Below are 14,850 nucleotides of genomic sequence, written 5' to 3' on the forward strand. Positions count from 1 at the left end.
ACAGACCCCTCTGTTTGTTCATTGTTACTGTAACTGACGATCGTTGCCTACGCCTCAAAAGCGTAAGTTGAATAAATCCCACTTGTTTAAGAAACCACACGCTTCCGTGCCGCTCAGTACTCCATCGCCAAAAATCCCGCCTGTTCCGTGTCCAATAGCCACCACCCGGCCGCCCAACCGTGACACCGTGAGCTTGGTTAACCAACTCCGGGACACCTATGTCCTTAGACCAACACATCTACAACCAATAACCCTTGATTGGAAATCAAATCTGTATGATTCCTGTAGTTTGCCACAGGAAGACAATTAAAACCAAACATTTTTATAGTATTTACAAACAAATAACCTGTTACTGTTTTTCTAGATTCTGGGGTAGTGGGAGGAAAGATAGAAGTGAATTATAATATGTCAAATAGTCACTAGTTATAAGTTTCTTAAGCCAATATAGCAATGAACTGCAGGAATACTAACACAGGATTTCATTAAGATTTGACAGGTTCCCAATTACATCTGGTATTATTTATTTCCAGTAAAAGTACTGATAAGCAAGTCAAGACAGCAGCTGCATAAACATAATAATGTAGTGGGATTAAGCTATTCAAAAAATATAAACACCTTGATTCAAAACAGTTCAAGGCAGAATGCTCAGCAGTTGTAAACTATTATTAATCTTCTCAGAAAAACATTAGATAAAGTGTGAAAACTTCCAGTTTGGGCTAGTAATTATTAAAATGTAGTAGCTCCAATAACTGTTCAATAGCCTGCTCCAAGTAGGCTGGCTAGTCTTAGATCAGCCTCCATTGCATCAGGGCTGCTATGAACGTGTGTGATACTGATTCACATAGAAGCCTATATCTCACCAAAATGTATACTACTGATAGTCCAAGTGGAGAAAGTAACAACTCAATTTACTATGGAGAAAGAACAACCCTCCCATTGTTAGAAGTTGTCTCTAAGCTCAGAGTCAAGACATACAGGCAGGGTACTAGAATAAACCCAGTATCATTGACATGTGCTACAGCTATTCTATGAACTGTTAGAGGTCTCCAGGCCTGAGGCTTACAGGCTGTTCAAGAAAACAACTAGCTTCTTTCACAGTCAAACATCTCTAAGTTTATTTCAGTGGAAGTGCATCATAAAAATGTTGCACCAGAATAAAGAATCTGTCCCAAAATCCATCTGGAACTAACAGAGCTCATTTACCCGAATCAACCCTTTAAGTGTCACCTAGCTTCCACCCTGACATGCTCCCCTAGCCCCAACAACAGGCTGATATATAATCAGGAAAAAGGGATCAAGGAATTCTCACAGCATCAACACCTGCTTTTCTTGAGGCTCAGAGGATTTTATTGTGATCACCAATCGATCAACAGGAAATCAGGGAAGTGCAGCTGTTTCCTTATTACCTTCACAGGAAAGGAAATAAGTGAGTTCAGGCACAGCAGTAAGGAGAGGCTTTGAACCCCAAAGGCCTCTGGCATCCATGATGACAAAGTTTTCCCAGTTACAAATTAACTGTTTAAACTGATACCCCTAAAAGTCTCACATTTCTGCCCTTCTGCTTATTCTCAAGCAAATCTACTTGGATTATTTTTAAAGCTCTGCCTGTAGTTCATACAACCTTAAATTACACCACTTCAGAAAAATTTACATTTTAGCTTGCGTCTTAAAACTTTTCATTTTAGGTTTCTTTATTCTGGATCTCTCAACCTAGGTTTCCAGATACTGTATTTTTTTAAATCATAGGTAGTCCTTTCATGTGAGCTCCTTCATTCAAATGAACACTCAAACAGAACGGCAGGGCCAAAGTATTTCTAGGATTTTACACCATCAATGAGCAAAGAAGGTGATCACTCAGAAAAACCAATCAGATTTGAAAGGTGAAGTCAGCTGGCACAGCACATCACTTTCTGATTGGCATTCTCCCAAGACAGAGCAGGAATTCCACTAAGCAAGTTTCTCATTCCCCTGTGGAGGCAGAAAGTAAAAAGAAACTGCACACAAACTCAAAATCCACCTATCTGGCCAGTTCTATTGGTAATTCTGTCAAAAATACCCCTATCTAACATTATGGCAGCTATCAAGTCAAACTACACAACTACTAGAAATTATTTACATTTATCGAATACCTCATCCTAAAGAACTTCTAGTATGCACCTGTAGCAGTACAAAAATTCAGCCATCTTTGATAGAAACCAACAAGGAAATGGTACGCAGCACACCAAGAGGTTCCATTTCACCACTATTAACTCACTCTTCATTTCCTAAGCTTCTGTACCATAAGAAATCTCACTCAGTGATTTGGAAATCTCTACAACCTCTTAAAAATGTACATGCACATGTCCCATAGGAAATGCATCTTCTAACTTCCCAGTAAGTGCTATCCTTATCCTAAACCTGTACCATCATCTACTTGTATGCTGAGCATTTAGTTGCATCCTGCCAAAACGAACAAATACCATGATTACAAGAAAACCTGTTATAACTTGGCAGTGAGAACATACCCAGACAGAATAATTTGTACAGCACTAACTACTATCATTTGAATTCTAAAACTTGGACAGTTGTATGCTTAATAAAACTACTCTATTTACACAGTAAAGAGCACAATAGTCACCAAACTGACAAATCTGCATATAAAGAGCTACACCCTTGTTCCTAGAACATTTCCAATGCAGTTACTTCCTTGGCTTATAATGGAGACAGATACAATTAGCATTATCCATACAGATGGCAACTATAGCATTATTTCACATCTTCAGTTCCAGTTATAACAAAGGCCAAGATCAATGTTGAGGCCTTAGTGGTTTGCCAGTGGAGCTTATGACAGGGTAGCCAGAATTTATAGAAAGAAACTGTACGTTTCTACTGATTACAGCTTATTGTACACCAATACTTCTTGCTTGAAAATGCATTTTCTCTCCTCTGCCAACAGACTTAAAAATGACAATTATATGAAGTATTTTGTCACATATCAATGATACACCCAGCTCCTCTCTGCTTTTGGAAGGGTTAGCTACACTTTTCACATCGAGACCTTAGTTGACTATACGCAGGAACACCACTACTCCACCCCAAAACACCATTCTTTAATAACCACGTAAGATGAAAGGTCTATATAAACTGGAGCTAGAAGTCAGGCTTCCTTAAAATGTTAACAGCTGCTTTGATAGAGGTTTGGCTGTACAAGTGTGGGCAGTCCACAAACTGTTTGCAATCGTTTCTTCACCTTTAAATGAGTACAACAGAACTTCTAGTGAGAACATTAGTGTGAGCACTGTGAGGTATAAGATTTCTACAATATTTTGAAGAAAATGAAAATGTTGATTATTATTACCACTGAAGTAGATCTGCAAGGATTTTTTCTGACATGCAAAATACTCTGATAATTAAATATTGAGGAATAATCTAGGTATTATGTTTAAAATCCAGTTTTAATTTATTTTCAGGCACATAAGTAAATGCACTCTGTAAAAACACCCACACTTATTCACTGTTGATACCACAACCACCATTTGCTGCTTATTAATAAAAAAGGAAAATGAACGAAACAGATTTAGAGTTTGTACTTCCAAAATTTTGCTGTGATAAAAAAAAGGGGGAAGGAAAGAGAATAGAGAATGACAGATATTAAGATGCGCAGGGAAAGTTGGGGTAAGTAATAGAAGACTATGAAGATAATACACACTTCTGTAGCATATTAGTAAAAAGCATTAGGAGACATGAGGTTTAAATTTGTTTTTAACTGCTGTGTACATGATTGAGAGTTTATATTATTTTAATTTAGCAGAGTGCATCCTGAAAATTTTTAAAGGTACTAACAGCAGAGCCTTCCATTCCTGTGAGAGTACGGATTCCTGCACAACTTAATTTCCCAAGCCTAGTTTTCTTTTTCCCCACCACATGTGGTTTCAATTATTCAGTACTGCAAAGCAGTAACAAACTTCAGAAGTGCTGACAGCAGAGGAGGATACGAACAGTTTGAAAGGAGGATGGGGATAGTCAAAGAAACCTGATTTAGAATGATAGACAGAAAAGCCCCTGCTACAAGATCAAAACACCTGTGCAGAGCAGGCAAAGGATTTTTTTAAATGTATCACTTTACAATGAGTACAGAGTCATCAGCTCTCACTGTAGGTTGTTTATTTTACTTCATCATATTATGTCCTTCAATTTTATTTTCCTGGTGTTGGACAAGAGAAAAAGAAGGCAAAGACTGGCACCCTCTCAACCTGGAGTGTCACCTAGCCCTCCTGTTAATCTGATGTCCATCTGAGACATCCCAAAAACCATACCTATTATTTCCTCATTTCCTAATTGTTCACCATTTGTTGTTTAAAATTCCAATACTACACAGAAATAAAAATATTCTTCTCTTGGCATCAACGCTTTTAGTTTCAAAGACAGTAAAGGTAATTCTAATTATCTTATGCTTTATTTGTTTGTGGATAAAGTTTCTAGTAAAGCCACAACATTTACAGTAAGACTTCCTAAGGTCTGAATGAAGCAGAAAGCCTGAAATTCAGGGGAAGAATTACAGATGGGTGTTAGGGTCTGTTGCACAGCAAGTGAAACCTGTCAATACATAGCAGCGGACACAACGTCTCAAGTAAATCATTCCAGCTCAAAGTAAATGGGATTTTTGGTGTCGGTCAACACAGAGCCTGAAATTAATTTCAGCCAAATCTGGCTATGTACACACATTCAAATAATCTGGGAGAATTCTCCCAGGTTTGTTCTTATGGTAGAAAAACTTAGCTGGAGCCACATGTAAAGACGTTTGAATGCTGAGGCCCTGAAGATTGTTCAACTAGAGTGGGGCTCCATGTACATCGCAGCATGGTCTGCAGGCTCCTTTCTCTCCAAGAAGTAATTTAACCATGATTGTTCCCAGGTTATATTTTTCCTAGAGCAGCCATTTTAATCTGGGAGAAAAATGCCTGGACAATCTGTACACTCATGGTGTCTCTTGGGAAAGCAGCTCCTCTCCCAGGAGAAACTGAATATCTGTACAAGGCCTATGTCACAGCATAAAGCCATCATCCCAAGTGGAGGGTAGCCATCAGAAAAGGGCTCATGAAAGCACACGTCTTTCTGTTCTTGTGTGAGGTAGACAGATGCTGAGAAGGGGTAAAAAATATATACACAGATGGTCCCCAGAATATGGGAATTTATGACCAAGGAAGCCCAACAAATTTCTTCGTCTCTCAAGGGAACAGTAGTAGTGATAAATAAAGTATATCCCAATGAAACAAACTGAAATTCCACACAATCTTGCAGAATTTTCTACCACTTATGTAAGATGACTAGTATGGGTCATGCTTCACACTGTAAGCAGAAAAATTTAGAAAACAATTAAATTATTACATGAGAGTATTTACTTGTACTTTTACTGGGTTAGTCTCTGAAGCCGTGAAATATTTTATCAAACCTGAGAAAACGGGAATCTTCTGAAGTCTGCCCTGCAGACTCTTCTCATGTGAGTTCTAATCTTACATATCATGATACCTCAAGTAGGTATGAGAGAAAGTGTCTTATAGATTTAAAACCAACCTAAACCTTGGGTCAAAATTTATGAACACGCAAACTAAATTATGGTTTAAATGTTCATGTTTCAGCACCCCAGATCATGTATAAAATAGGACAAGCAGGTTATTTTTTTTAACAATAACTAGAATAGAGTGAGAAACTATCACAGAACTACCACCTGCTTGAAAAAGCAGGTGAAACCAAGTTGTCATAAAATGTTCAGTCTAAGGAGTTATGGAAAAAGAGAACAAAAAGACACCAAACTTTGGGCTTTTGAAACCACATGCATTCTGCTGGTAGGAGCTCATTGCTGTAAGTGCTACTGAGTACGATGAAAAGGAAACTATATGCTTCTGAAATACCCAATTTAATTCCCAAATTTACCAGTGCCATCCCAACAAGCAATACAATTATTTATTTGGCTTTAAAGAAAAACAACAATACAGTGGTACAGTAAAATCTCCACTATCTGGCATTTAATTAACTGGAATACTTTACTAATCAGAATCTCTGATCAGATGTGGGGAAGGGATGGGGGAAAGCTTGCACATGGCAGCAGTGGCCACCACACACCACCCTGTGCTGCTGCTGCCCTGCATGCAGCTGCTGCCACATACACCCCCCCACCACTCCGTCTGCTCCGCCAGATGTGGGGCAGGGGGAAGAAAACTTGCACGTGGTGGCTGTGCTGCAGTTGCTCCACATGTACTGCTCTGTACTAAGCACCACTCTGCCACCACTCTACACTGCAACCTGCAGCTGCCACTGCTCTGCATGCAGCTACTGCCACCTCCTCCCCTCCCTACATTATCTGAAAACACTGCTGGGTTATTTCAGATAATCGGAGTTTTTCCATAACCAACAATCCCCTTACACCTGGGGAAGCCGGATAACAGAGATTTTACTGTACATTGCATTTTTGGCCAAATAATGCCTTCTGGGTTTGTGCCCCTTTACTTGGAAAAGAATTACATATACCACTTCACAAATAAACACCACTGAAAATAAATAAGGAGAAATGATTTCACAGGTACTGTGACTTTTGTATTTATAATTTAGACACAGCTAGAAATAAAACTGAACTTAAATTTAAAGTAAGTCAAAGAAACCTGCAAGAACAGCCTAGTTTTCTTTCTATAGAGTAAACACAAGAACTGCCATTTACTAGGCCAGAACATAGGTCCAACTTGCCTAGTCTCCTGCATCACACTGTGGCAGACAGTGGATGCCGAAAGGGAGAGTGAAATGGCTATGACCAGGGTTTGTTCCTCTCCCACTTGCAGTCTCTAGCATTTAAGGTCTAGGAAGTTCTGATTCAGCGGTTGTACCTCTAACTCCCATGCCTGTTGTTAAGTGCCATTACAGTCTTCTGGGAGGAATCTATCAAAAAAGCACTAAATGGTCAGGATTCTGCAATGCAATATTGACAATTTAAAAGCAGGGCACAAAGCGTTTGCTAGAATATTAGAATCTCTCTCTCTCTGTTTAAGATGAGTACTTGAAAACCTGAAATACACAGCCATATCCTTAGTTAGCTTCTCCTTTGTCCCTGGTCAGTACTGCTGAGTTATTTGGGATTGCTAACAATGACATATACGGATAGGTTTATATTTTTAAAGTAATCATTTTTTATTAAAGAGGCTTCATGTAAAATATTCTCTTTTCTAGTTACTATCAGGTGTATACCTATAAACAGCAAAAAGCTGAAAGGAATTCATTACATACATTTATACACAGGAAAATTAGGAAAGACTAAGAGTTACAGATGAAAATCTGGGCAGCAAGTTAAAAAGGTGTTTAAATATTATTTACAGGAAAAACAACTTACATTATCTTCCTCTTGCACTTCATCATCATCCTCTTCATCATCACTGTTCTTGTACCCCGGTGGAAGTGGTGGTCCAATTAATTCATCATCATCGTCATCATCATCATCATCAGAACACACTGCTGGGCCTTGAATAGCAGTTTGGGATGGTGCAGGAGGACCAATTAAGTCTTCATCTGAGCTAGCTTCACTTTCATTACTATCTGTATCCCTGTGCAAAAGAATCATAAAAAGTTCTATTTAAGGAGCACACAGCATACCTTTGTCAAAATATATTTAAGCAAATTTCTCAAAAATCATCAGCACTGGAGTTTGCTTCTACTGAAGGCAATAGCAGAAATTCTAGTCATTGCAGTCTATCACCATCTTGAAAACATTTTTAAACTGAACGCTACTATAGGATGGCATACTGCAAGAACCTAGATAGAAAAAAAAATCTTAGTGAAGTACGCAGGTAAGGAAATAATGAAATGTGTATTAAACCTAACAACCAAGAAATCTCTGCACAAGACGACAACAGGAAAAAAGTCAAAAGGATTTGATATGTAAAGGTGACAAATTACTAATCTGGTTTTCAATGTCTACAATCATAGGCTGCTTAGATATAAAAAAAGGTGCTTTACTTTAAACTTGGTACGCTCCCAGCGCATGCAAAGAGGCACTCCCTTAGACCTAGCTCGCCCAATGTCTGTATAGATCAGGTGCTTCAGCAGGGCTTTTTTAGCACTTTTATCTAATGGTCAATTGAATCAGCTATTAGATAAAAGCGCCAAAAAAGCCTCACTGAAATGCTTGATTTATACAGATGCTGTGGAGCCACATCAAACTAACGCACTGCTTCTTCCAGTAAAGCGCAGGGTTCCCCCTACCACATCTATCAGCAGTCATAGAAATACTACATTTTATATAATTTTATGGACTTGACTCTTTAAGGCCTTGCTTTTTGTGCAGCCATTTTATTCCTGGTAAGTAAGAAAAAATCGAAATGGTAATATCAGACCCAGAGTCAAGCAGAGAACATTACATTACAGGCAGTCCTCGGATTTACAACACAACTGGTTCCTGAAAGCCATGTTTTAAGTTGAATGTTGCAACTCAGAACCAATTTTCTCATGAGAAACAATATTATAAATGGGGGATTGGTTCCTGAACCAAGGCCCAATACCCTATTTTCACCAAAAATACCCCAGAATTTTGTACTCAATCAATTATAGATGAATAACATAGCTACATTAATGTATTTATATTGTAAATAGCAATCATATCGTTTCAGAAGGACTTCTTTGAGGTGACTTTGCTGGACTTTTTGAAGGGTTCCTGGTTGGACTTTTTGAAGGGTTGTTGGCTGGAGTCTTCTCAGGAGTCTTGGCTGCAGGTTTTTCTGGAGTCTTGTCTGCTTTCTTAAAGAAAGTGTCCAAGGAAATTTGGACAGATGTTCTCCAGGGAGATGAGTGACGCAGAGAACTTCTTCACTGGCATGGCATTGCATCGCATCGGATCAAGTGGTGGAAGTCAAAAGTGGATTGTAAAGTTGAAATGGGGTGCCAATTTATAAACGTAAGTGCGAAATGTTGTAACTCGAAACACTAAGTCAAGGACTGCCTGTATACTTCACAAACACTCAGAAAGTAAGTACACTAGATCACACAGTTCATCCTCAGTAATCTGCTAAGGATATGGCCTCTGTATTTTAAATACCATATTTAGTGACCATTTATAGTTTCATAGTTTCATAGATTTAGGGTCGGAAGGGACCTAGTAGATCTTCTAGCCCGACCCCCCGCCAGGGCGGGAGAACAACAAAACCCCGAAACAAAAAACGGGACTCAAATGAGTCCAGCCTGGTAGGCATCCAGCCTCTTCTTAAAGACCCCCAGGGTAGGGGCCAGCACCACTTCCCTTGGAAGTTGGTTCCAGCTCCTAGCCGCCCTAACTGTGAAGTAGTTTTTGCGGATGTCCAATCTATACCTCCTCTCCATCAACTTGTGCCCATTACTCCTTGTTATGCCAGCGGGCGCTAGGGGAAACAGCGTCTCCCCCAAACCCTTCTGGTCCCCCCTAGTGAGTCTATAGACGGTCACCAGGTCCCCCCTCAGCCTTCTCTTGTGGAGGCTGAATAGGTTCAGGTCCCGCAGTCTCTCACTGTAGGGTCTGCCCTGTTGTCCCCGGATCATGTGGGTGGCCCTCCTCTGGACCCTCTCCATGTTGTCCACATCCCTCTTGAAATGGGGCGCACAGAACTGGACACAATACTCCAGCTGTGGCCTGACCAGCGTCGCGTAGAGGGGGAAGATCACCTCCTTGGCTCTACTCGAGATGCAATAGAAGGTATACCTATGGAATTCGCGTAAGCAGCCAGAACGCATCATTTGGTCAGTGAAAAATTTTCACAAGCATGTAAAATGACACAATTCTAGCTCAAAGAGGAGCTATTAAGTGTTCTTGCACTCCCTCTGCTGGTTCTACAACAGCTATTAATAACCAGTGCTAACAGTTCACTGGTATAAAAAAACAAAAACAAAACCAATAATCTGAAACAGGTACACAAAGATTGCATTAACTAAAATTTATGCTCCCAAGAGAGTAGTAACATCATAGTAGTATCTAACTAAGAGAGCTGCTGCTCTAGAAAGCATAGGCATCTCTGATTCAGTTAGTCCATAAGGTGCCCTTCTACCCACCCTTCCATAAAAAGTGTGCAAATTACTAATATCTTAACAATGAAAACAAGTTTAGAAATAAAGCAAACAAGACTGCTCAGCACCCTCTCAATGTCCAAGTGAGCTTTTAAAAACAAGAATTAACACATGCAAGTTGTCTTAGCATTAAAAATAATTTAGTCTGCATAATTATGAAGAGACAGATCTCTGCATCTCAGCTTGTGAATGAACTTGAGAGATATCCTAGCACTCCTTCCAGTTATGAACTGCAAACTAAACAGGTGCTAGCTTATATATAAGGCTGGGTGTCCTCAATATGAAGCATTGCTCTTGACACCAAACATTGCCACTCACCCACCCACAAATGCACACAGAACCCTCCATAGGTGTTCACAAGAACCCAATTCTTAATGCTTATAGAGAGAATGCCTTAACAGTTCAACTCTTCTTACCATTGCCAGTTTAAGAATCTTAATCAAAACAACTGTGGCCATTCCCTACAAAAGGTGGCAGTTTTTCTAGAAACTGCACATTTTTTAAATATAGTGGGACAGGTTTGACTGACTTGGTAATGAAATAAAGATAGTAGCTGTTTCTCCTTGGTATTTAGTACCTGATGAACAGCAGAATGGGCTGGTTATTTCCGAAATGAGTTATCTATACCATAGAGATAGACACACTAGGTGCAGTTTTGGTAGTCCCAGTAGAGGGGACAAAGGACTGAATTACCAATCTTCTTACTCTTTGTCTAGGTTAGGTTGAAGTACAATGACATACACTCTTTATTGGCTCTCTGTCTCTATAGGCATTATATTCTATTTATAAAATAGAAAATCATGGGCAATCTGAAAATCAGGTTCCAATTTTACATCACACTGAAAGGTATGAGGAGTTTACAACCAACAGCTGAAAGAGACAGAGTCCAAAGTAGGCAGAGCCAGGCATCCAATACAAAAAGACATATTTTAATTTCAATGTGCATGTGTGTCTGTGTAGGTGTTTACAGACTATCTTTGTGGGTGTATTAATGCATTTTAGTTTATTTTCCAATCTCTATATACATTTAATTTCAAATCATAGATGGCAGGAACAGTTGTTTGTTCCTTGGCTTCACCAATACGTTTGTTATATATTACTTACATACGCTACCCACTACTTTGAGCTTTTTTTTTTTTTTAATACACAATGAAAAAAAAAAGAAAAACAGGTACATTGCTTGGAATATATATTTATCCAAACTTACTGTAAACATAAGTATCAGAGCACTGACAGTGCTATATACCAGCAGCCCACAAACTCATTAGTCCTCTTTCTTTTCAAAGTTTTTAATAGCAGCCCTGAAAATGAGCTCCCCTTATTTTCAAGGCTTTTAATAGTTGAGAATCTACCATTAACAGCCTTGAAAAGTTAGAGGAGATAGATCTTCAAGAAGCAAAAGAGACTTATTTTTAAGGTTTCCAGTTGAGCCTTTGATAACTGCTTCCCTTTCATTCTGTCCTATGGATTTAAAAGGGAGTACATTAGAATGCATTTAACTGGAGTACAATTAAGTTACAAAGTAGATAGCAGGACTAACAATGAACTTGAGTGGTTTAAGCATTTAAGCAATATGCAGATAAAAGAAGTTTGTTTTAATATATGCAACAGGCAACAAATTCAGACTAGCAATGTATCGTGTAGCTTAGTAAATTACATTCTTATCCAGTACTGATGTGCAGAGAACCCTGTACTACAAATTGACAGACCATATTAAGAAATTCCTAGGGGTGCACCAATAAAGATTTTTTGGGCCAATACCAATAGCCGATTATTAACGAGCCATATCAGCCAGTACCAATCTGATTGCTGATATGGAGCCCAGCAGCTTGAAGAGAAGCATCCAGCTGGTAAGTCTGTAGGTGCCCATCCCCATCCCACTTCCTCCCTCACTGCAGGGGCTGTAGTCTACCCCCCCACACCCCTTCCCCCCAACTGTGAGATGGTGCTCATGCTAAGCAAGGCCTAGCATAATTAACAACTTACTAAAACTCCCACAGTGCTTCAAGGAGGTTGAGAAGTCAACGGTTGACATTCTGGTAATCATCATCTGACCCTTGAATAAGAATGATGACAGTCTGATAAAAATTGCAAGCACGCAGCTTCTATTGCGAACTACAGAAACCGCATGGCTACACCGCAATGACGAAAGATAACCGCTTATTATTGAAGCAGTCTGGAAAATATTATAATATAGATGGGTTAACTAGTAACCAATAGAGGTTAGAATTAGAAATCCATATGTATGTGTGTTATCATATATAAGTAATAGAAAAAGTATGTTAGAGGCCTCACTCAGAGCAGAGTGTGGACAGTTTTGTATCTTTTGTCTTAAAAAAGATAAGGGACTCCTTTTACCTGAGCTGTTGACCAGTTCTGAGACTACTGAATCGGGCAGCTGCACCTAGCCTTCAGGTTAGAAAGCAAGGGCCTGATTTGGGAACCTCGTGAACCAACAGACCTCCTTAGTTTATGACTTTGTGAAACAATAAAAGTTTTAAATTGAACATCCAGGTCTGAGTCTGTGCATAATTCAGTCCTTATATAATTCGGCACGAACTCACACACCAACAAACTTACCAGCCGGACGCTGCTCTCCAAGCTGCCAACACGTGGCATTTATTGGTGATATTATCAGCCACATCAGCCAGAAAAAGCCGATTATGTCAATTTTCCTTTTTATCGGTACCGATATGATATGAACCGATGTACTGATGCACCTCTAGAAATTCCAAGCTTTCTGATTTTCAATGAAACAACCTCCAGTTTGCATAGTCGCATACTCAGAAATTCGAAGTCTCAAGCTCTTCATACAGACAAATCGTAAGATGATGCAATCTATCTAGGTACCTGGAAGTTACTGCAGAACCAGCGCTCACCACATTTGAGCCTGAAGCTGCTGCATCATCACATTGGCCTTTAAATTCTTTTTCTTCCTCCTCTCTTTCACGGGCTTCTAAATATGGAGAGAACCATTGCTGTTAAGTCTTTTTCAGTTTTTCATTATATAAAATAATTAAGTGCAGGACTTCTTTGAGAGCCAATAAAACTATTTTCTTCATTTTCAGACAAAGTTAATACTGAACACCCTCCCACTGCCAGCTAATGCAGTATCTTTCTGTTCAAAAGCACATTGTGGGCATAATAAGGGGCATGTGTACTTTTTCAGTACTATCAAAAACATTTGAGAGCTTCCTAAGATAGGGAACTAAGTCTACAAATCTAATACAAACAGATGTCATTACCTTTATGCCAAATACATGATCAAATGAAAATATATTGCTATGGCTCTCAGCAGTTTTGGTCATTGTGGAAAAAGTCTCCATGAATACATCCCACAAAAATGAAAATAAAATTCACTTCCCCATTTTTATTTAAGTATGTAACAGTTAAGTGTAGCTTAAGTACAAGGGACAGCCAAGAAACTGAAGTGGCCACACAAATTCAGAGAGTGGTCAGAACTACACTTGAGCAAGAACAGATAGCATAACTCAGACTTTTCATATTGGCTTGCACCATGCAGCAGCTTTTACTTCAGAGGGCACAGTTTCTCTGATCTGTTGGAGTTCATTAGCAGTCCTGTGCAGCTGACTAGATAAGTGAAGTCCTTTGAAATAAAACCTGAAACAAACAGCTGACCCGCTGCAGTAGCTGATTCTGAAAGCTATTTGCTGAGGCTGTACATAGTCTGGCTAGCTTGGAAACCCTCATCTTTGCAGGGGGTTACGGAATTTCACCCTGTGAAGAATCTACTGATTTTCTCCTCCTCTTCTGGGGACGAAGCCACAGGATGTTTGACAGAAGTGTAGCTCTCAAGTCCTTTCTTATACAAGTTTTAGGAGCTCCTGCAAAAGAGCAATCTAAGGTGCCTATTGTTTAAGCAGCATTATGAGTAGTAAGTTGCTTGTAAATGAGATTAGAAGCAAAGCCTAGTTTTAAACTAAATGTCAACCTTCTAATTGATCTCAAAATGCAATAAATTCACCATTCTACAAAACATTCACCATTCAGAATCCAAGGGAAGAGTCACAAGATGCTCCTTTCCTTGTGAAACAAAGACTCAACAATCCAAAACTCTCTACAAAGCTGTAGTTCACTTGGAAACAGTTTTTTTCCTATTTCCTTCCTAAACTGAAATGAATGAGATATTCTTCCCAGGACATCAACAGCTCTAGATGGCCTGGTATAAAAATGTGAAGATTTCTTATACATTGAAGAACTGTTCTATTTAACGAGATGTAACATACATCTCAACCCGTCCTCCATTAGCCCTATCCCCTCCCTCTACATCGGGTCTTGCACTGTGCCTGCGGGGCGAGTACTAGTTTTGACCAGGGAGTCCTCAAGCAAAATCCAAAGCTGAAGGCCCACAAAGAGCAACCAGCCCCACCATCCTGGGGGCTGTAATGTTAACCATAAGGGCCACTCAAACTGCTGACGTCCTCCCTGACAGCAGCTGCTACAGGGCAGCAGACAGAGAGGAGAGGAGAGGAGAGGTGCCGAGGTCTCTTCACTGCCTCCTTTCCTCCACTTTCCAGCTATTTTCGCGCACCGGCGGGTGCCAAGCCCGTGGCCCAGAGACCTGCGGGGACCGTTCCCGCGGAGCCTGGGCGCGGGCTGCTGGAGCCGAGCACAGCTGGGGGCACGGAGGAGTCGCCTCTTACCCAGGACCTTCCTGCTGCGCTCCGCCGCCGTCCTGCGCGTCTGCTCGAACAGCGCCTCCAGGTCGAAGGTCCGCGCCTTTTTCCCTGCGGGGACGGGGACAAGGACAAGCTCGCCCCGGCCTCTCCGCAGCGC

The 14,850-nt window shown here is 40.1% G+C and overlaps 1 protein-coding gene across 1 annotated transcript in view; it reads right to left on the bottom strand.

The window, feature by feature from the left end:
* Positions 1 to 14,850, bottom strand: part of WDR70 (WD repeat domain 70) — a 331,125-nt gene that overhangs the window by 315,853 nt on the left and 422 nt on the right. The window contains exons 3-5 of the mRNA XM_019517943.1: positions 14,718 to 14,801; positions 12,904 to 13,009; positions 7,358 to 7,568 (exon numbers count right to left, since the gene is read on the bottom strand). Coding sequence (XP_019373488.1) covers positions 7,358 to 7,568; positions 12,904 to 13,009; positions 14,718 to 14,801 — 401 coding nt within the window. The remainder of the gene's footprint in view (positions 1 to 7,357; positions 7,569 to 12,903; positions 13,010 to 14,717; positions 14,802 to 14,850) is intronic.

The sequence above is a fragment of the Gavialis gangeticus genome, unplaced genomic scaffold (assembly GCF_001723915.1).
Source record: "Gavialis gangeticus isolate Ggan-Ray unplaced genomic scaffold, GavGan_comp1, whole genome shotgun sequence".
Lineage (NCBI taxonomy): Eukaryota > Metazoa > Chordata > Crocodylia > Gavialidae > Gavialis > Gavialis gangeticus.